Source organism: Cottoperca gobio, chromosome 8 (assembly GCF_900634415.1).
Source record: "Cottoperca gobio chromosome 8, fCotGob3.1, whole genome shotgun sequence".
Taxonomy (NCBI): Eukaryota; Metazoa; Chordata; class Actinopteri; order Perciformes; family Bovichtidae; genus Cottoperca; species Cottoperca gobio.
Window position 1 is genome coordinate 1,742,422 of NC_041362.1, and position 23,326 is coordinate 1,765,747.

General features: G+C 39.1%; 1 protein-coding gene across 1 annotated transcript in view; it reads right to left on the reverse strand.

The window, feature by feature from the left end:
- The window catches only part of tmem104 (transmembrane protein 104), a 77,046-nt gene that overhangs the window by 50,868 nt on the left and 2,852 nt on the right, over positions 1 to 23,326 (reverse strand). The window contains 4 exon segments of the mRNA XM_029437500.1: positions 7,742 to 7,838; positions 9,484 to 9,583; positions 17,420 to 17,503; positions 18,576 to 18,669. Coding sequence (XP_029293360.1) covers positions 7,742 to 7,838; positions 9,484 to 9,583; positions 17,420 to 17,503; positions 18,576 to 18,669 — 375 coding nt within the window.

A 23,326-nucleotide genomic window follows, 5' to 3' on the forward strand; every position in this document is an offset into this window, starting at 1 on the left:
AGGACGTTGTTAAAGCAGTAAAGGGGACAAATGAAGCACATTTACTTTGTCTTACCCTCCAAGGGGAGATTCTCACACACAACTGAGCCGCATGGGGAAATAAATAGAAGACAATGGCACAGATCACTTACAATGAAGCTGCATCAGGAGCCGATCTCTTCACTGATCAGGACGAATGATTACAGCGAGAACAGCTGCGGACGCAGCGATCAGACTTCTTCTGTGTTCCGTACCTCGGCTTCAAGTGTCGGCTGATACCGTGTTTTATTAATAAGCTGCATGTGTATCGCACATCAGGCTAACTTTGTAAAGTAAAATGTAACAAATACAAACACAGATAAATGTACTGAATTGGTATTTTTTAATTAAAATAATAAAACTTCAGTTCGTTATGTTAAATAAAACATTATCTTATTATGTTTTAGAACCTGAAAGTGTGAAATACCAAACAGCTGACATGTTTGTTGTTAGTCCCTCAGCTGTGCGGTCGTTTTTCACACACACACACAGAGACAGAGACAGAGACAGAGACAGAGACACACACACACACACACACACACAGAGACAGAGACACACACAGAGAGACACACACACACACACAGAGACACACACACAGAGACACACACACACAGAGACAGAGACACACAGAGAGAGAGACACAAAGACACACAGAGACAGAGACACAAAGACACACAGAGAGAGAGAGAGAGAGAGAGAGAGAGAGAGAGAGAGAGAGAGAGAGAAAGAGAGAGACACACACACACACACACACACACACAGAAACACAGACAGAGAGACACACACACACACACACAGAGACACACACACACACACACACAGAGACAGAGACACACACAGAGAGACACACACACACACACACAGAGACACACACACAGAGACACACACACAGAGACACACACACAGAGACACACACACACACACACACACACACACACACACGTGGAAGTAAAAGATTTCTGAACGGTGAGAAATGTTTCCTACGGTTGTAATAACAATGAACGCACGTCGTTTGAACAAACGTTATCTGATACCAACAAGTCCTCGTAATGAATCATTCAGTTCACCAGGCGGCGACAAAACGAGCTGGATGACCAAATAATCTTAACAAAATAATAATAATCCACAGTGACCCTTGTGTCACCTTGATAACTGTCCCCACCAGTGGTCCAGCACGGGGCTCCATCCCGCTGCTCTGCTGCAGCCTCCTGCTGTTGTGTGGAGTGGACTCCCCCCCCCCCCCCCCCCCGTGTGGATCGTAGCTCCAACACTTCCTCCTGCTGTGATAATCTCCATTAAACCATCTGTACTGTCGTCTCCCCGCGGCTCCGACCTCGAGGTGGGAAAGTGTTCATCCCGACTGTACACATCGAGATCTGCAGGCCATTGAGGACGACCCTGCTCCCGAGTATCTGCACTCAGATCAGTAAACTTATTATAACGCGGGTAATCAAACAGTATGAGCTCCTCACGAAGCGTAAAGTAGGTAAAGAGGCTCATCGATGAAGACCAAGGCTGCTTCTTCCTCGGCCCGTGCTTCATCTCTCCACCAAGTTTCATGAAAATGGAGACATTTTCCGTAATCATGCTGACAAACATCTAGAAGATTGTTTATTAATCCGTCACTAACTTTTACTTCTTAGACTAATTGATTAAGTTGTTGAATCTAAAGAATGTCAGAAAGTTGTGACTTCTTCTAGATGCTTCTTTTGTCTGCGAACGTGAACTTAAATGTTTTTACTTTATACACGAATATTTGTCATTTTTGCTTGAAAAGTTACAATATTTAGATGATTAAAATCAGGTTGTAATCAATAAGGCCGTCGGAGAAAACAACACAGACCGGTTATAAACCCTCAGGTTAGAATCATTTATTAGGAAGAGAAATATGAAGTTTAAAAATAACCACTGCTCTCGTCACATAATCCAATATCTGGCACCAACATGGTTAATAACACTTAACACTGGTTATAAAAAGCCTATAATGGGTAACAAAGCTGCTACTGGTTCAGCAGTTGCTTCTTTCCTGCGTGAAGTCGCTTCATCTGACGTGGAGAGAAATCTTCTATCATTTAAAGTCGCTTTCGTAGAATTCTATATTTTCTAACGAATCCTCAAATCGGATAAAAAAAATGTTGGATTATTCCCCCAAGCTGCTACTTCCTCTCTGGTAACTGCGTGTAACAGGTTACAACACTGCAGCAGAAAGATGGCAGGAGGCCTTCACAGGGAACGGCCATCAAGGTCGCTGGAATAAATCTTTATTAGTCACTTAATTAATCAATCAGCTCTGGATTGAGGAGAGTGGCAGCGCGGGTCATTCCTCAACTCTCAGGGGACGCGCAACAACTTTGCACTTCAAATCAACTTTATTCCAATCCATGAAGACAGCGAACGCTTTAATAGAAACATACTATAATTGAAACATCTGCATGAAGATGAGCAGTGAACAATGCCGTGTAAGCATAAGCTGAGCTCATATACGCCATTGATTTCCCATCACTTCCCACATGCTGGGAGGACAATAAATCAGCCATTTAAAAGTGCAGCGCCTGTCCAGCGGAGTAGCCGCTGTGACAAAGCCCCTGCGGTGAAATTCAAAAAGAAAACTTAGCAGGGGACAATCAAGGACAGCAAAGTTTAATTGAGGTCTCGGGAAGCTCTGCTGGAGCCGAACTAAAACCCACAAAGTCCCCACTGTTGTGCACGGCCGCTTAATCTTTTCAATCAAAGCCGTGTAAAGGGCCAGGATCAACACTGAGTGCACTTATGCAATGGCTTCCATCATCTTCCTTTCACACCCCGAAAGCCAACAAATATTGTAGATATTGGAGGAAAAGCCCTCCAGGCGTCGGCTCGGGCAGCAAAGAGGAGAATCAATCAGCCGCACAGCAGCTCACGGTCATCTGATGTTCTTAAGAGCTTTCAGAAGACTGACGTGTAGAGTCGATTCTGATTCAGTCAAAGATCTGACCCCAGAAATATCAACCGGCTGCTTTAATATCACCGAGTAATCAGTCTCTTTGGGAATCCAGCACTGAAAATGACAACGCCTTGAAAGTTGGATGTGCATGACAATATCATTGTGTGGAGATCATGCATAATTCAGCTCATTTCACTTTGTGGAGCCCACACACACACACACACACACACACACACACCAGTTCCCCCTGTAGGCTGAGTGCCAATGACTCAGCTGACACTCAGCTGGTGTGGCCCGAGGTGTGGAGCTATAAAAGAAAATGTGACGCCTGAAAACACACTAGATCCAGACGTGCCCTCTGGGTGAGCGAGGAACACGGGTCAGGCCATCTGTAGGAAACAACACACAGATCCACAAACTGGCAGCAACAGGTGGAATAAAAACACAGGATTACAAATAATGTCAGCGCTCAAAAGTGAGTGTTTTTTCTCACCGCTCTTTATTTCCTTAGCGTCAAACAGGAGTGCTGTTGGTAAAGGTCTAGTCGTCTGTACAGGGACAGCTGTTCAAACCTAAAAATAACCCGCAATCTGTTGATCTGCGAACAAAGCACCCGTATCGCTGCGGAGCGGCCGGCGAGGGGAAACCTGCCAGAACTGTTGAAGAGATTCACACGTACGAATCTAAAAAACCTCGATGAATAAGGTCAACGACATCAAACGGAGGTCAAAGTGCTCTTCAGGACGAGACGGATTAGTTGGGGGAGTGAATCTTTTCGGTTTAAAAAACGATTCCCGTCATCATGCCCTCGATCCTTTGCACATTTTACCACTTTTAATTCAGATGTCAACATATTTATTTTCACAGAAATGTTATGTTTTTGTTTCCTGCACATATTCTTTATTTTACAATTACTTCTAATAATATTCTTTTTATAATATTTCTCTCTTTTTGTCGCTCTTCTTATTATTGGTGTGTTGGTGCATTCATAGAGTAGAGTGTATACGATACGAGTTCTCAACTGATAATATAATATGAACACACAAAGGGCCCACTGATGAATAAAGTAACATTTATTCAAGCTAAACTTAGAAAATAAACACTTTTTAATAAAGATGTTAGTATTTCTCAGATATCAGTGAATAAGTTCAAGTTATACAAAAAATAAAAAGGCTGCTTGTTACATACATTAAATTGTTAGGCTTAAGTTTGCTTTTTATTTCTCATAAATTTGCCAATTTCAAAACTAAATTGCAAAAAAAACACCGTTTTAATGCAAATACAGAAAAAGATCACAGAACACATGAACTGGGAAATATTTATGGAGATTCTCAAAAGGTAGAATACTTAAAAACATCCAAATGTTGTGAAGATGAAGTCCAGGAGGAGAGCAACTGAAAGCATCACATGTGGAGAATTATTCCCGTCTCTGTGTGTGTCTCTCTCTCTCTCTCTCTCTCTCTCTGTCTGTCTCTCTCTCTCCCTCTCTGTCTCTCTGTCTCTCTCTCTCTCTCTCTCTCAGCACCAATCACCCACACGGGATTAGAGCTCTTTATAGCACCACTATAATCAGGCTGCTTTTTAATCTCTTGTCATTTACTAAACTCTAAAAATGTTATGGCTGCAGTAATGTCTCTAACATCCCCCATTATTCCCCGTGGAACATTAGCACAGAGTCCAAATTTAAACACAACTACAGTCCTCCTTGGCGTCCAACAGTCCACACTACACGTGTTCATGTTACTGAAGTGCAACGTAAATGCATTATTTCACACGGTAGAATCCAGGAAGAACTTGTTTTGTACAAGATATACATTTTGTAACTTTTTACATCAAAATAATTGATGTTAAAAATAAACGTATCCAGTAGCAGCGAAAAAAAACAGTACTTATTTTAGAATACTGTGAACTCCCGTCATTGTGAGGTCTTTACTTCAACACAAGTGTGTAATGTATGTGTGGATACGTCTACAGAACAGAACATGAACGTTATTATGTGATATAAAAGTATAAAGTAACAGCATCAAGAAACTGCTGCTCACAAGAAGCATTTTGGATTTAGAAAGCGAGCACTTGAGAGTTGCATTACATTTGTTGTCCACTCATAAGAACAGGAGTGAGGGTTTTCCATACGTGTGGAGACGTATTTGTTGCCTTATTTGTGGGTTCTCAACATTGCTGTACCTGCTGATTGGCTTGCAGGAGTTACACGTTTATAAATCGTTGAGTTTTTGTAATGAGATGTGTTGGATGCAGGATTCCTGCAGTTAGATTTAAGACTTTTTAAGGATCCGTGTGAACCCTGTGATAGTCACGCCCCTTCAAATATTAATTACAGAAATATTGGGACTTAAATGCAGTCAGGGTTATAAACCACTGTTTTATACACGTGTATTTGTATGAAGTCAGGGATGGGTTGATGTTTGCAGGAACCTCCCTGCTTCAAACTTTTAGTATTTTTTGTCCTTTTTTTCCCAGCTAGCAATTTTGAGCGTTGGCTTCACTGAATGACCCGTCAGACACTTTGCACCTCTGGGGGACCCGAGGGAAAACGTTCCGTTCTTCAGTTCAATACTGTGGCAGAAGGGCGCGTTGACCTTGCAGCTCAGCTCACAACACTGAGAATACAAAGGAGTCGAGGTGGATGCTTGACGGGGCAGGTTTTTGATAGCTCTTTCCACAGGGTAGAGCACAGCTGATGAGAAATAGTCAATTATTTAGACTCATCATTCAGAGTCCGGGCGGTGTCTCGAGGCCAGATCCTCCGACTGTGTGGCGGCGCAGACACACAGCGTACAGTACGAGAACAGGAGCTGCTCAGGGTTTCATCACAGCGCCATGATTTTGGATTTATTTAAGGAAAGGTCGATCAGAAAGAAGATTCCCAGGATAAAAACATAATGACATTATAAAGTCATACAATCTGCGAGCACACGGATCAACGACTCAAATCAGAAAGACTAAATATTCTTTAATAATCACCCGAGCATCTAAATCATGACTCAGTGAACAGTATGGTTTAACATCACTGTTAGACACTCGGTGCACATAGAGAGTAGCTGTATGGATGCAAATCAGACTAGAAGCTGAAGCAGAGAGAGTTAAGTTGCTGAGACAAAGAGATCGTTTGATTAAAACCATGAGAAGTCAACTTAACTTACTTTCATGCAGTTTGCTCAGTGGTCTGAACCACGAGCGTGCGGACGCATGAAGTTACACTGAACAAAGAGTTTGAACGGTTGTAACTGAACAGCAGAAACGGTGTGTTACATGTATCAGACGACATCCTGCAGCTTGAGGTAAATTACATTACAGACTTTTTAATGCCACTCGGAGTTAAATTCAAAATCAACTTTACAAAAAACTAAATTGAAGAAGAAAAAAAGGGTTCGGGACAATTTAGACCGAATATTAACTGTTAGAAAAGACTTTTATGGTCCAGTGAAAAAGATCATTTACCTAAAATATTGAAATAATATGAGCATTCTGTAAATAATAAAAAATAATAGATGTTACCAATTATTTTTGAGATTAAAAATTGCAATGTTTTAAAAAATAATGAGTTATTAAAAAAGATTAATTTAAGACAATTTAATGCCAATTAAGGCTTTATTTTAAGATGAACACATTCAAGGCCTTTTAAGACTTTTTCAAGGATCTGCAGGTTTTGTACGTCCAACACCACAAAGGTAAAATCAGTGCGCCCCCACTTGTCAGTATTCACTGGTAAACATATGCTTCATGCTTCATATCTATTTCCCTGAGCGCTCATGATGAAACGAGGAAATTAGTCTGCAAAAGTGCAAGTCTAAACTAATTGCACGGAGATTACAAGTCAGCATTATTTCAATTTGCTTACATACAGTAAGAGGCTTATCCCATTAGGAGAGAAAGGGGAAAAGTTCATTTATTGGCAAATTATTTGTGCTCTGCTCATTCTATTAAAAGGTAGAAAGGAGAGGAGGAGAAATTATACAGGAGGAGATCAGCACATCTATCACTGTCGCTGTGCAAAGTTAAAGCTCAAGTGGAAATCACAGAGTTTGGCTCGCTTCAGACTTCAAGGAGACACACACACACACACACACACACACACACACACACACACACACAGACACACACACACACACAGACACACAGACACACACACACACACACACACACACACACACACACACACAGACACAGACACACAGACACACACACACACACACACACACAGACACACACACACACACACACACACACATTGTGGCAAAAGTATTTTTTGACCCCTGAAAAGCAAGACTTGCACATAGTTTTCTAGTTACTTTGCATGTTTAGATTATGTGATGATGATTATTATTATTGGTTAAACTATGCATGTACATATAAAGGAATTCAAATGAGCTCCACCTTTACCAGCTGCAACATTAAAGTGATGGTCATATTAATGCATCAATAATCATAATCCAGTAATATAATACACCTTTTTTAAATGCATAATAAATACTTTGACTTTTGGTGCTTTGACTCAAATGTTTCAGAAACATATTTTGTAAAATTAGAACGTTTGTGACCCGGACAGTCGGGGTTAAAACTCTTATATGTAATTATATATCACGATACAGTAGTTGTTCTGTAAACTCAATAAATAAAAGTATATATATATATAAATAACCACCCAGAGGTCAGAGGTCCTGGACCTATCCATGCAGGACCATGATATGTGTTATATTGACTCCAGTCCTGGACTAAGCTCCAGCTGCCGGGCGGTGGATAACTGGTAAACAGAGGTACGTGCATGCTGTTGGGACTCACCAGAAACACCCGGTATGCATCTTTCCTGGTCACAGAACCCCAGCAGGGATCTGTGTCGTTGTACTTCACACTTCCAGCGCTGCAGGAGTGGTTTCCACTGTAGGACAAACAAAACAACAACAGAGCTTAATGTTTGACCTTAACCTTGCGGGACGTTGTTCACACTGTAGGCCGTCATTTAAAGATTGTTCTTGTCATAAAAAGTCTGAGCAGCAGAGGCTGTGAAAAGGTGTGTGTCTCTTTAAAGTAATCACAAACCCGATCATTGTTGCGTGACAGACAGAGCTTTGATAAAAATCTTCGGCCCACGCTACCGCGACGTCTGCAGTTTGTGCCTTCAGGCAACGCAAACTGCTTCTGAAGTCTCAGTTACATTTAACATTTATTCTTGCTGGAAGGTTAGCGAAGTTTGGACCACAGTGGGAGAGAATTTAATACAATCAGACACCATCAGTGTGCTGTGCCCCAGGACACCATGACGTAGGCCGGCTTTGTCACAGCAACTATTAGAAGAAGAAGAAGAAGAAGGAAAAAGGAAAAAGAAAAAAAAGGAAAAAAAAGGAGAAGAAGAAAAAAGAAGAAAAAAAAGAAGAAGAAGAAAAAGAAAAAGAAGAAGAAGAAGAAAAAGAAAAAAGAAGAAGAAGAAATAAGAAGAAGAAGAAGAAGAAGAAGAAGAAGAAGAAGAAAAGAATAAGAAATAATAATAATAATAAGAAGAAGAAGAAGAAAAAGAATAAGAAATAATAATAATAAGAAGAAATAATAATAATAATAATAAGAAGAAGAAGAAGAAGAAGAAGAAGAGAAGAAGAAGAAGAAGAAGAAGAAGAAGAAGAAGAAGAAGAAGAAGAAGAAGAAGAAGAAGAAGAAGAAGAAGAAAAAGAAGAAGAAGAAGAAGAAGAAAAAGAGTTTTCACTGTAACAAAATCCCAACTGTAAAACAGGAAATGAAGCAAACTGAAAGTATTTCAAATACGTTTTGATACATTTAAAGTATTAATAACATATTGCTCAGTCTGTTTGTCACCGTGGCCTTAAAAAAAGAAAAGAAGCTGTAATAAAAGCGAATCTCCGTGTGTGTGTTGCTTTTGCAATTTAAGGCTCAGGTTTGGTAAACAAATACACAAACAACTTCCTGGTTAGAGTCCGGCTCAGCAAGGAACTTGTTATAATACAGCTAAATATGAAAACGCACATTGTTTTCATACGTAAACAAGGCTTTCAAATTCACCTGGCTCAACATAGTGTGAGATTATTCTAATAAACAGAAACACTGAAGTCAGAGAAAGTAATTGAGATAAGATGGTTTATAAAACATTATACTTTCTTTAAAAACATTTTAAAATCATCTCCCTACAACACTAAAGGGGGAAAGGATATTTCTGAGGTCCAGGATCTGAAGGGCAGAGTCTGGAACTATATAAAATACTTTATTCTCACCTTAGTCTGACCAACAGACTTGCAATAAAAATCTGTCTGGAAGCAAGTCAACACGACTCAGACGGTGAGAGGTCAGCGGGCCCGAAGCCTTTTGTCAGCAAAGCTTGATTGTCTTAATCTTGAGTTCAGAAGGTGTCAATTGGACCAAAAATGTCGGGCAGAGGAGCCAATGAGATGAAGACAGATGTGCTCTGACTTGCCAAAATGGAAAGTAGAAAATGTTCCAAATTCCATCGATATAGACGTTTTATTTCACAATAAAAAGTGAGAATAAATGAGGTAAAGTGAGAGTGTTGGTCTTACCAGGCGACCTCCATTAGCGATATCGGCACAGCTGCTGCGTAGATGGCCAGGTCTCCGTACAGATAGACGATGATGCAGATGTAGAACATGTTGACGCCGACTGAAAGACAAACATGAAAAGAACAAGACATGAATGAATGAGTCTTAAAGGAATACTTCACCCATTTGTATTCACCCTGTGTTACCTTGAATACCTGAAGAAAAGGTTGTTTCTCTTACACGCCTGCACGCTTAATGAAGCATTCAAAGACACAGAAAAGTCTTGATGACTTTAAGTAAATAGAGCCGCGTTTAGCAGCTGTCTATAACATCTGTTTACAAACTCTCACACAGTTTAAGTCTCATTTATTCAGTCGTATGCTCACTACTTCACAAACAAATACATTTTTGCTAAAACCTTACTAGTTAAAACACTTAAAACAGTCTCACGCTTGTGCTACTCGTCCGTAAGAGTCCAAAGTGCTTTAAATATTAAGGTTTTAGTGAAGTGGATCAATGAGACTTGGATTAAACTGCACGAGTTGTGTGAGAGTTTCTAAATGTTTTGCTGAACGATTTGTGGGAAAAATCGAATTGCAATTACTTGACTGATATTGCACCATATTAGAGCGAATGGTCATGTTTGCATCATTATTCTCATTTGTATTGAAATGTGCATGGTGTGATTTTTTTTGCAAAGATCTGTAGAATACGATTTGAAGGCCGGGACGTCTCTGCAGCACCACAATAATAAATGTTGTTCCTCTTAACTATTCGATAAAATTCAGATTAATAGTCCAGCCTATGTTAAAAGTGTCCCACATTTATTTTAATTCATCAAGACTTGTATCTGTTTTTTGAATAACACATAAAACAAAGTTTTCTTCAAGAATACGAGGCAACACTGGGTGAGTAATTAATATACAAAAAGATCATTGTGTAGGTCAAGTACTCCTTTAAAACTAACACGACGCCAAGAGTTGACAAGCAAAACACATTCTTCATCTTTTCCTCAGCCGTCCAAATACTTAATCATGAAATATAGTTGAGGTGAAGTGTGTCAAAACTTCCCCATGACGCGGCCATCCCTATTAAAATGCACTCTCATCCACACCTCCGCTCACTACATCCCTCCATCCCTTTTTCTGGGACAGCACAGGCACATCGTATTGGCCCATTGAAAAATATTAATAGCATTAATTAAAAAACTAATCACTGCATGAAGGAAGTTTTCGCTGTCAGCCTTTACTCTGCACGGCGACGCGCTCTTCACCATCTGCCCTTTTCTCTACATCCACGCACTCGACTGGCAGGCTCGGCCCCGGCTGCCTTTGCCAAGACAAGACGGAGGGCTTTAACCGGCAGACAGATCATCACAGTGCATCGCACATCCATCACGCTCTTGAATCCTCAGAAGGGGGTTCAGGCGTCCAACTGGACCCCTCAGCTAATTCATTACTGCCAAGGAAATTAGAGCGTAGAGTCCATAAAAAAGGAATAAAACAGATTCACAGCTTTACGGGCTGCACTGATTCTTTTATGAGTTAAAGGGCTGAGGGTCTTAAATTACAGTTAAATTAGGTCGTGATAGAAGTTCCAACATAAGGAAATAGCAGCTTAATAAACAACCATTCATAGTTGTACTGCAGACAATAAAAAACAACTGCTCATGACAATGTCTTCAGATTGAACAGTCCAAACCTCCAAAAATATTCAATGTACACTGAAACAGACAAAAGGAGCAGATCTTCACATTTAAGGAGCTGGAAAGTGAGAATTTTTGACATTTCAGGTTTGAAATGTACTTAATGATCATCAAAATAGGTTGCAACCGTTCATTTTTCTGCTCAAGCTTAAACAACTGAATCAGAACTTGTATATATTACATATTCTTTTGATCATATTCTGTTTTTTTGTGTATAAACCAGGACTGTATAGTTATATAGGGCCAATAATGCAAAGTTTAATCCTTCTTTGGTGAGACGCAGAAACAGAAAAGTGATATAACAAAATGTTCTACTCAATAGTGGTAAGATGCATCATAAGTAATCAATAAAAGCATTAACGGACATTAAATGGGGCACTCAACAGAGATGATTGAAGAATGTAAGTGTTGCGCTAAAGACATGATTCATTTCAATTGAATCAATATTGTGAAACGAGATGCAAACGATGTGAAAAGTATTACATGACCCATTTTACGGGTCATGTAATACCCATTACATTTCAAACAATAGCAAAGTATTTTGCAGCATTGCATGAAATCTTGTGAAAAAATGCATGTGTCAAACATAAGTTAAGTTAAGTTGCTTCGGGGAATGATTTCTGGGTGGTTCTCCTATAAAAACATTAACGTCACAATAAATACTTTTGTGGTCTTTATCGAGGTCATGTTCATATATGGTGCGATAAGTCGATAAAGTAAAAATGATCGAGGTAATAAACATATTTCTTACAATAAGTTGATAATGTAAAATTAAAGAGGTCATGACCATATATCGTAGGATAACTCGTTAACGTAAAAATGTTCTCGCTAATGTTCATATATCGTACAATAAGTCTATAATGTAAAAATTATCAAGGTAGGCTGAAGTCCACATATCATATAAGTCAATGACGTCAAAATTACTCGGAATCATGTTCACATGTGGATAAACAAGTGATAAACAAGTGATAAACAAGTGATAAACAAGTGGATAACAATTAAAATTATCGAGGTCATGTCAACGATCATTTTTACGTTATCGTACGATGTGTTGACATGACCTCGATAATTTTAACGTTATCCACTTATCGTACGATATGTGGACATGACTTCGATCATTTTTACTTTATCGTACGATAAGTGGATAACGTTAAAATTATCGAGGTCATGTCAACACATCGTACGATAACGTAAAAATGATCGAGGTAGGCTGATGTCCACATATCGTACGATTAGTCAATGACGTAAAAATGATCGAGGTCATGTCAACAAATCGTACGATAAGTCAATTACGGAAAAAACTATCGAGGTCATGTCCACATATCGTACGATAAGTTGATGACGTAAAACATTATCGAGCTAATGTCCATATATCGTACGATAACGTAAAAATGATCGAGGTCATGTCTATATGTCGTACGATAACACGATAATGTAATCATCGCGACAGGCCTGAGTATAAGTAGTTCTGTAGTGAAGCAACTGATGAAATACCGGTCGGACTGGAGCAGAATGATGGAACATGATATTAAAATATGTCAGCTGAAGAAACAAACCCTTCTCTCCTGCGCACAATGTCTCCTGTGGCACAACATTGGACGAGGACAGTACTGTACTCTGCCGCCGCTGTCAGTAAGCGATAGCTCTGCATGACCACAGGGATGCAGCAGTCACGGCACTGTAACTAATATTTCCCAATTACCCAGAGCCACGGGCAAAAACTGGGTCTTCACGTCGGAGCCCAGTCCTTCATGTAGCTGTGAAAACCATCACTATCCATCAACACTTTGCTTATGACTGACAGCAGACCTGGCAACCTCTCTGAGCGCATTACTTATTACATTATACAAGTTTAACAGTACAGATTTAACACAGTACATTACATATTCTGAACGGGAACATGTTAGTTTAAGTATCCTATTGTAACCTCCTGTAGAGTCACAAACAACTGCGGCTGTCACCCTGAAAGCCTCTGAAATAAAAACGGTAATTTTAACTTTGAATTTCACCTCATTAACCTTTCTCTCCTCATATTCCAAGTCTACTTCTTGTGGGAATATTAGAGTCAAATGTTGATGAACTGATATCATAGACTTTCACAAATCAAATCTAAATTGAGCCAGCCCCGGAGGCAACAACACCCCGTCTCTAAAAATAAGTAAATAGGACAGTAGAGTAAGAAATAGCCAATTTAGACCTCGTCAACACAGCTTCAGTGTGATGCAGGTAACACACTAAACGTCTTTGTCAGTGCACCATAATAATAAGGCCATATTTAACATTCCTGAGCAAAACTAACTAATTTAATATTATGCTACTTCTATACAGAGTTCAAAATGTCCTTGCACCTCAGTATGTGTGTGTGTGTGTGTGTGTGTGTGTGTCTTGTATATTCTGCACTTGTTTTATTCTTATGTTATTTTTGAGTTGCATTTTATTATGTATGAAATGTGGCAAATAAATAAAGTTGAATTGACACGATGTCTGAAAGCGATGCTCAGTCGATTATTTTCTCAATCAATCATTTGATAAGTGACATAAAAAAAAAAAAACTAGAATTAGCGCCTCGCGGCTGTTTGCAGCCACGTCTGTCCAAACTGTCACCACTTCATAATGTTAACCTTTTAGACGTTTGAGTGAAATTATCATAATTAATGTATGAATTACACTCAGTTTGATTCCAAGTGGACGTTTGTGCCAAGTGAAGACATTCCCTCAAGGCAAGACAACCCGAAAACATGATGCCCGAGGAGCGAGGAACAACTTCAGATGTCGGACTCTCAGGCAACTTCTGCAGAAGGATGCATTAAATGTGATAACCCGCTCAGAGTGAAGGAAGAACATCCTGCACACAGCTGTTGGAAAACACTACTCCGGTTCATTTTAACATCTGGTTTCAACGAGACATTTACACGTTATTCTCCACCAGTACGTCCTGAGCTGAATGCACTGTTGCATTCTGGGGAAATTAAGCTTAAAGGTTGGTGACTGGAAGGTTTGAGTCCAAAGCCTACAAATTGATATTTCCTTAAAATCACACGCACTCTCTCTCACTCTCTCTCACACTCTCACTCACACACACACACACACACAGTGATCACAGTGAGCTATTATAACATATCCAGGATATTAAAGTGCATCTCTTAGCTGACACAAGGAAGTATTGTAGCAAAGGATTATGGGAAATGATTGGGCTGCAAGCTGAAGCAAACATGTCCCATTTTTCAGACGCTCTGGATTTTGATTCTGCTCTCAATGCACAAGTATGACATTTAGGTAAAAGTCACTGAAGTATTAAAAATGGAGGTTGCCCATATTTAGCTCTCATTAAGAGACAGAAGCTCCGGTTACAGCGTAATAAATTACTATTCGCCGCCACGGTCCTCTGCGTGTCAGGGGAGGATGGGCTCACGTTGAAGACGTGCTGTTTGCGTAAGCCGCCATGTTAACCAGCACATCAAGTCACAGAGGAAAGAAGCGCCGAAACAAGACGCTGATGCAAGGATGGCGCTCTGTTAGTCTCTCGCTCTGTGACTTTAGCCAAAGTCGTCTTCTAATCAACTTTCAAATCATCAATGTGAAGGTTAGAGTAACAGCTTTCCACAGTGGTGCAGATAAACCAGCCCCCATCAACATTCCTGTCAGTGGTGGCAGGTCAGGCTGATACGATGCTCATGGCCTTATTCCAAGCCCGCCTTGCTGCTATGTCAATTTCAGTCCAGGAGGAAGTCAAACGCCCTCTAAGAGTTCCTCTTCAACAGCAGGAGAGAGATGCTTTTTAATTGCCTGCAAAAAAAAGGTGCAGGACATTCAGACAGCCTCCAGTTTATTATCTGTGAAGAGTGGGGAAGTGGTGTCCAAACGGATTTAACGTTCTGTAACTTGCATGAAGAAAAAGAGCCGAATACAATCGTTAGTCCAGAAGCTTCCTGCCCTTTCGTTTTGCACCGCTTTCCGAGGAAGACGTTCGTTCTCCGCACACCCATAATCCCTTGCAATTAAGGTTTGTTTCCTGGAGTTGGCTCATGTTAAGTTGTCACTTCTAACTGCACAACCATTCCCTCGGGAAGAGGACTGAGATTCACATTTTTCATGCACTTTGGGGCAACTGTAAACAAATAAATAATTAGCTCTTAATGGCCGGCTCGTCCTTCTTCTTAGAGTCAGAAGATTATTTAAAGAGCAAATCTATAAAGTCTGAAAACAAGAGACAGTGCCAGAATAAAGAAAGAAGTTTAACTCGGTCACACATGCACAGAGTTAACATTCGCCTCACTCGCCTGCATCGTGCATGCATGCATGTGTATGTGTGTGTGTGTGTGTGTATCCATTGTCTGCTCTGTTAAAAGGTGAGAAACTCTTGAAAAATGTCAGATCACAAGTTTCCAGATTGAAAATAAACTAGCTTGCTTTGTGTGACAAACACTAAATATATATTCTTAAATGTATTAACATAGAGTACAAAGTATCACTTGAGGCGCAAAAGAGTAAAACATAAACTTACACTGATCAACTTGCACAATTAAGATGTCAGAAGGCCCCTACATTAGTTTCTTGACAGTAGTACGAGTCCTCAGCTTGTTTTACATGAATTAGAATTAGTCTGAGCCGGCAGAGGTCAGGCAGCGTGGCCGGCTGCACGAGTCTGTCCGAGTCTTTTCTGTTAGAGCTCTAACTAAACTAATTAACTGCATTAAGTCCACAAACAAGTGCATCAATGAAGAACATCTCTGCAGGAAGTGGAATCATTGTGCACTGAGACAATATGAGAGCAGATTTATTCAGATTAGTCGACTCATCGTTTGGTTAAAATAATGTGTCTATCTTTGTCTAACCAATAGTAAAAATATGGGATTTAATATCACATGAAACCGATCGATTAATCAACTTATTTCTAACTGCCAGTGTACTTCATCAGATCTGTTTGTCGGGAGGTCGAATAGCTTCTGTAAGCTTATGAACGCCTTCCAGAAGAAACGAATATCTGAAAATATGATCTGATAATCGTACAAAGTATAATGCATAATCTGACTCTACATCCACAGTATCAAAACAGGACTGAGAAGTAGTAGAAGTTGCCATCGAACGTTGGTAATTATTCTTTAATCAGATGGTTCCTGACTTTACTCACAATTTTGCGAAATAATCTTGAACCGTCACATTTAACATTTGAAGCATCTAAAAATGTAAATCACAACTTGCTTGACTTGTTAAATGTCAACATTCGTGCACAAGAAGGAAGCTCGCACAGCGGAATGAAAGCTCTGGGCATCAGGTAGACGGTGAGAGAGCGTTTCCCCTCTTTGTTCAGCATGTGCTGGGACTCGTGTCTATCTAATTCATTTCTGATGAGAGTCACTGGGCAGCTTTCCCATCGCATGGGGAGAGAGAAGGAGAGAAAACTCATTTCCTTTTCACCAATCGATACCTCCACGTGCCTCACCTGCACACAGCCGGTTTCATGGTAGGAAAGGTCGTCAGCCAAGAGCACTTCACCTTTAACGAGCAGAACAGTCGAGCTGACGCGAGGCTGGACGGATGGGCGCACACTGCAGCTTTAACAGCATGGGCTGCATGACGGCATGCATGAGTGCGTTCACACGTGTGGGTGTGAACATGAGCTGTGTGTTACACCGTGCGTGCCGAGTGCTCCACCTAGTGTTGAAACGCTGAAGAACATGTCAGCGCAGATGATGTTGTCAGATCTTTGACCTTTTTGTTGTTCCTTCATCCGCTGCGACAACAGCGACGCCGCTGAGTCACTCGCATGTGGTGAAGAAGCGGCAGGTCGGCGTTGTGCAGGCAGACGCGGGGGAGGGAGGAGACGAGGAGGAGACACGGCCGGGACAACGTACTCGTATGCATGAGGAATGTAAAGCCGCGAGGGTGTTCTGTGCGGCTCAAGGTGAACGTGATTCTGCTTTCAATTTGCTCTCGCAAGTTAACAAAGGCTTCATTAGCTCCCAAATCATCCCGGCACATGAACAGTGGGGAGATTTAACAGCCTTGATGGAGTCTCATACAGGTAATTACAACCAAAGGCAATTTATCCACATATAATTACATCCAATTAAAAGAGCCGGGAGCCCTTCCTTTGTGAACGTGAGGATCAGACATAAGAAGGATTCTGATTCATCCCACACAACCTTCACTGCTCCTCCATAAATGTTACACGTGGCTAATGATGGCGCCGTCTGCAGTTAATTGAATAATGTGTGGTGAGAGTAGAAGCTTGAGGCCAGAAGATATTACCTTTGTTGAAGAACATGGAGGCCATTTGACCCATCTCAACCCGCTCCACGATGTCGAAATGATCTGCGTGACCCCTCGATCGGTCTGTGAAAACAAAGAGGCCGTCTGCAGTAAATATCAGGCGGTGAAATGTCAGCGTGCAGCCGGATGACTTGATTTATCTGGAACACGTCTTGAAGGAGTCATTTTCACATTAAAAAGTTTCAAGGAAATTAAAATAAGTGGGTTTCTTTAGCACTTTAACTTCTCGGTGTGATGGAATGTTATTAAACGTAAACAGAATAAAAAATTGGATGCAAGAAAGTGAAAACTACAGGAGATGATCATTTTTTTAAATGAAGGATTCTTGTACGGGTAAAAAATGACTTCTTTTTTTATTAATTGGATTAATGCAAAACCTTCAGCAACAACTATTCACATGAATACATGTTGCAAATGACCCTGAGAGGTTTCTGGATGTTCAGCACAAACTTTAAATCAGTGAAAAGGATTTTGTGAAGCTTAGAAAACACAAACTTTACAAAAATGCATCAATAAGAAGTGTTTGGAGCGATAGGAATTTGCAATGTGCCGTGAATTAAAAACGTTTTAACGACTTAGAAATATGACTCATGCATGTCAGGAGCAAAGATGGAAGTGACGTGCCTTTAAACAGGAAACAGGAAACAGGAAACAGTTTCTCTCCAACTTAAACTAAAGTAGTTTATTAGTTAGTAGCTTTTCTGCCTAAATCCAAAAACAACTTAAAAAGTGACGGCGGATCAAAAACAGGTCATAACCAAAGACTTTCTAATATTCAGAAGAAATGATTTTGCAGAGATAAACTTCCTGTTTAGTCTTTTATTTTGAAGGATTGAGTTTGAAGAACAGATTTAGTTTTTGAAGGTTTTTTAAATGCCACTCAAAAGGAAATTTAATACCAATTTTAACCACAATTCTTTTGTTAATGAGGCATTAGGTAAAATAAAATGTTTACATTGTGTATTTTACTTCCCATGATTGATTTAGGATATTTTAATACCAATTAAGGACTTATTTTTAGATTCATTAATTTACCTTTCTAAGGATCTGCGGAAACTCTGTGATTTAGTGAGCATGTAACTTTGTCCTGTCCGTGTAATAAATCTAATGTTCCCTAAACACTCGAGATACTCACGAACAGACAAGATGGGCTTCGTCTCCGGCGCCGATCGGCCTCGGACCACGACGTCATCGTCCGAATACTCGGAGGTGGAGTCGCTGTCCTGGACCTGTGGAGGGAATAAGAGAGCTCTCCGTCAGACACCTGTTTTCATAATTCCTCAACATAAACAACAGTCAGTTTACAAGCGATTCACAGTGTTTATTTGCTCTGTATGTGACGCGGGGGGGGGGGGAGGCAACATCTGGAAATTACAAGCAACAGCTGGGAAGCACTTCACAATAACATACATCGCTTGTTATCATTTCACAAATTCTCCACCAGATTAATGTCAATTAGCTGTCGACGACAGTCAACTTTGTGAGTGTCATCAGTGGAATTAATAAAGGAGAGGCAGGCTGGGACCGAGGGCGGAGATGAGGAGTGACAAACATCACATCTACATTAATAAAAGTCAAAATAACTTCGCAAGACACTCAAATTGAAGCCGAACGAACAAAATCATGTCTTTTTACTTCGTGTTAATCCCATAATGTTGCTTCTCTTTAGTCATCTGTTCATATATTATATAGTTATACATATATTTACAGTATAAACATATACAGTATTTAATTTGACATTCTACTTTATCGGATTCTATCTGTATATATTTGACTTAATCCTGCATTTTATTCTTGCACCATTTCTTTTCTTTGTGTGTCCGTCCGTATGTTGCATCGTTGGAGGATTTAAGATTTTAAAAGCGGTTTTGCGAATGACAAAGTCTTTGAATCTTGAATCAGACGGCGGGCTAAATGTAAATATGTAAATCCTCATTTACACTTCAAAGTGGAGCAGTTCTCTATGATGCACACAGTATTAATATATTGTCCCGAACTTGTTAAAAAGACAAATTAAACAAACAAAAAGGCCATGTGATAAACACTTATGAGACTACTAAGTATACCGTCACTTCCTGGAAAGTACCAACGGCCTCGTTTGTATCATCCAGTAAACGTACGACTCCTGACTAAGTGACATATTTTATACATATTTTATATTATATTCAATGCATAGCAATAAACTGTACAATTAAAACAGTGAACGCAATAACGGCAGGGAGATTATGGATATTTAAGCAATTATTTCCTGTGAAAGTTGCATCAGAAATCAGTTTTCAGGAACTTTTAATACAATTCTTTGTCTGTATTATTTTTATTTTAAAGTAACAATCTTACATACTTAATAATCTTCTTTTATGACACATTTTGTGTTTTCTTTTCCCTGAGGCCTGGCCTTTGTTTTAACTGCATACTTTTCTAATGCAAAAGTCAATTTATAAATCAAAAGGATGCTGAAAAACTAATCCATGCTTTCATCTCAAGCCGACTCGATTACTGTAATGCACTCTGTTAGCTGCTCTACACTGGCTTCCAGTAACTTTTAGACTTTACGGTCCTCCTTGTATACAAAGCCCTAAACGGAACCGCACCAAGTTACACTGCCAACTCTCTAATCAACTATGTGCCCCCAAGAACATCACGATCATCCACTACTGGTTTATTAAATGTTCAGAAACATCCAAAAGAAAATCGGGGATGCAGCCCCGGTGATATTTTATATCTCTTTACTTTAGCCTTTTAATAGTGATATTTTATATCTCTTTACTTTAGCCTTTTAATAGTGATATTTTATATCTCTTTACTTTAGCCTTTTAATAGTGATATTTTATATCTCTTTACTTTAGCCTTTTAATAGTGATATTTTATATCTCTTTACTTTAGCCTTTTAATAGTGATATTTTATATCTCTTTACTTTAGCCTTTTAATGGTGATATTTTATATCTCTTTACTTTAGCCTTTTAATAGTGATATCTTATATCTCTTTACTTTAGCCTTTTAATAGTGATATGTTATATCTCTTTACTTTAGCCTTTTAATTGTGATATTTTATACAATATTTAATGCTGCTATTTTATGCCACTTTAAACTCATTTAAATACTTTTATTAAAGCTGCTATTTTATCTCTTTACTATTAGCCTTTTAATGGTGACATTTTACTGTTTTTATTCTGCTATTTTATACTATTTTTAATAATATTTCACACTCATTTACACCAACACTGTGATTACTGTACTATAAATGCTCTTATTCTGTCTAATCGTGTACTAATTATTATGTTTTTGCTGTGACGCACTTTGGGCTGCAATTATTGTATGAAAGGTGCTATACAAATAAAGTTTATTATTATATCTTGAATAATAATACAAACTTTAAAAACAACAATTTCATTTAGTTTTCGTCACAGAAATGAATGAAATCTGTATATTTTTGCACGTTTTTCAGTTTTGAGCATTTCAAATCGAATTGTAATAACTTTTTGAAGATGAAGAGGTAAACATTGATGGTATTTTACAGGAAAAGAGAAAGAATTAGAGAAAAGTAAAGCTAATTAAATTGTGTTTTTCTATTTCCTCCCCCAGTGATCATCCGACGAACCACTTTAGAGTCTTTAAAGGCTGCACAGCAAGACAAACATCGTACAACATAAAGCAGTTTATAAAGAAGAACTGCAACAATTAGTCAATTACTTCAATTAGTTGATGGACAGAAAACTTATGTGCAACAGTTTTGATAAGCGAAAAAGTTTCTCATAATTGTAAATATTTCATGTTCCATGATTCTTCTACGGTCGTCAATCTTTACGTTTTAGACTGTTGGTCTGACAAAACAAAGAATGTCACTTTGGGCTTCAGGGCTTCTTTAACAGATTAACTGAAATGATTATTAGTTGCAGCCATTATTTCTTTATGGATATTTAACATTTGGGGAGAATAAATACTATCTAGTCAAACTCCACTTACAGTTCCAGCAGAGGGCGGTCACATCAACAGATATTTTAGATCTGTGATTTATCTTTACTACAAATCTGCCTCGTCTTCCATATATTTCTACAGCCGGCCATCATGTCACTCATGGCCTGTAGTTTCCAGGCTTTCATGGAAAACATATATGATGCATCGCTTTATTTTCCTTAATATGCTTCACTCAGGCAGAGAGAAATAAAAAGCACTCAGCGGTAAACATCTCCAGTTTTCGGCCTCTGGTTTTCCATTACGTGGGGCGTACAGGAGCCATGAATCAGGGGCGAGTGTTTGGGGCTCAGTTAGAGCCGGGCGATTGTCCTCAGGCTCATAACTCCTCAGCTGGAAACCCACAGGCATTAAGCAAGATGACTTCTGTACCAGGGAAGGAACCATTTAAAACCCCTTTCCCAGTCAAAATAAAAATGATTAAAGACTTGTTTGTTCCCTTGATAATGGAGTACAGTCCTTTACCGACGGCTTCCTCTACATTTCACTTGACGATAAAACAACAACAGTCTTCTAACATAAAAAAATACAGCTTCCTATTAAGAAGAGGAATTATTTCCAGAGTTCAAACATGAAATATGAAACAGCTGGCTTAGAACTTCTTGTCTTGGATTCAACATCACTTTGTTTACAGCGGAAAAGGATCAATAGATGAAAGGATGGTGCAATGTTTAAAAGTGATCGATTCTGCTTTAACTGTAAAGATCCAGAAGCACTCTTCCTTTATAAATATATTTAGTATGTAAAAGGGAAGAAAATAGTTTCCCAAAGCTCAAGGTGCATCTTCAAACTGTATGCATCCAAAAGCCCCAAAAATGAAATTCATACTAATGTTAATAATTCAACTGTGCAATCACTCTGGCATGAATACTGTATTTATATGCTACATTTCAAGTTATATTATTATTTAACCTTTTTATGCTATTTAGAAGATACCACAGTAGATTGTGTAGATTTTTGATAGAGAAGACAACATTAATCTTACAAAACTGTTTTCTTTTGTTTTTCTTAGTAAAAATAGATATTATTGTCGGGTTTTCGACTTTCCGACGGTCTTTGAACTGCTCAGCGTGTGACGAATGCATCAGTCAGGAAAATTAACTAAAAATCGAGGCTTAAAATGTTAATAATTCATCAAAATCCCTTTAATCTAAATGTCTTGTTTAAAATGTTGCCAAAAATAAACTGTTTGCACGAAAAACATTAAATTCTTAGCTGCTCAGCGAAAATGTGAAGTCAACTCAGACAAACAGTCACGGGACAAATATTCAGTGAAACTTCGACTGAACTGCCGAATAGTACAATATGTATAGCATGTGGAACCCCCGATTTATTTTTAATATTGGTAGTAACACTTGGGGGCTCTTTGAAAAAATATTCTATTATTTTATCATTTTTGTAAAATAAATCATCATCTTTTATTTAATGTTATTATTTATCTTTAATGGCATTGTAACTGTGTTATACTGCACAGAAGACATTTAGAGTATTTCCTACTTCTTGCCATGATTGTGCATTTTCCATAAATGTGCAGGAACAACGAGGCCAAAGTAATAAAATGTCTTCAAACGCTCCTTTTTTCAGTGGAGCTGTCGTCTGACAAAGATCATGTCTGTAGTTATTCAGTCATGAGACAGTGTCGAACTTATCTGCATGTAAACCCAGTTCTATAAGAACACGTCGACACCATCACAATGTGAATGAAAGAATGTAAACTGTGGGGAACATAGTTAAATATGGCCGCATCGCGCCCTCTAGTGGTACAGCAGTGACATCAACGGTCGGACACGACGCATTAGATCTAATACATCCAGCATGAAACCAGCTTCACCTCCACTCAGCAGGATTAACTGTTTACATTCTTACTGAGAGTAAAAGTATTAGAAATCCAAAGCAGTGAAATATGATGTTAT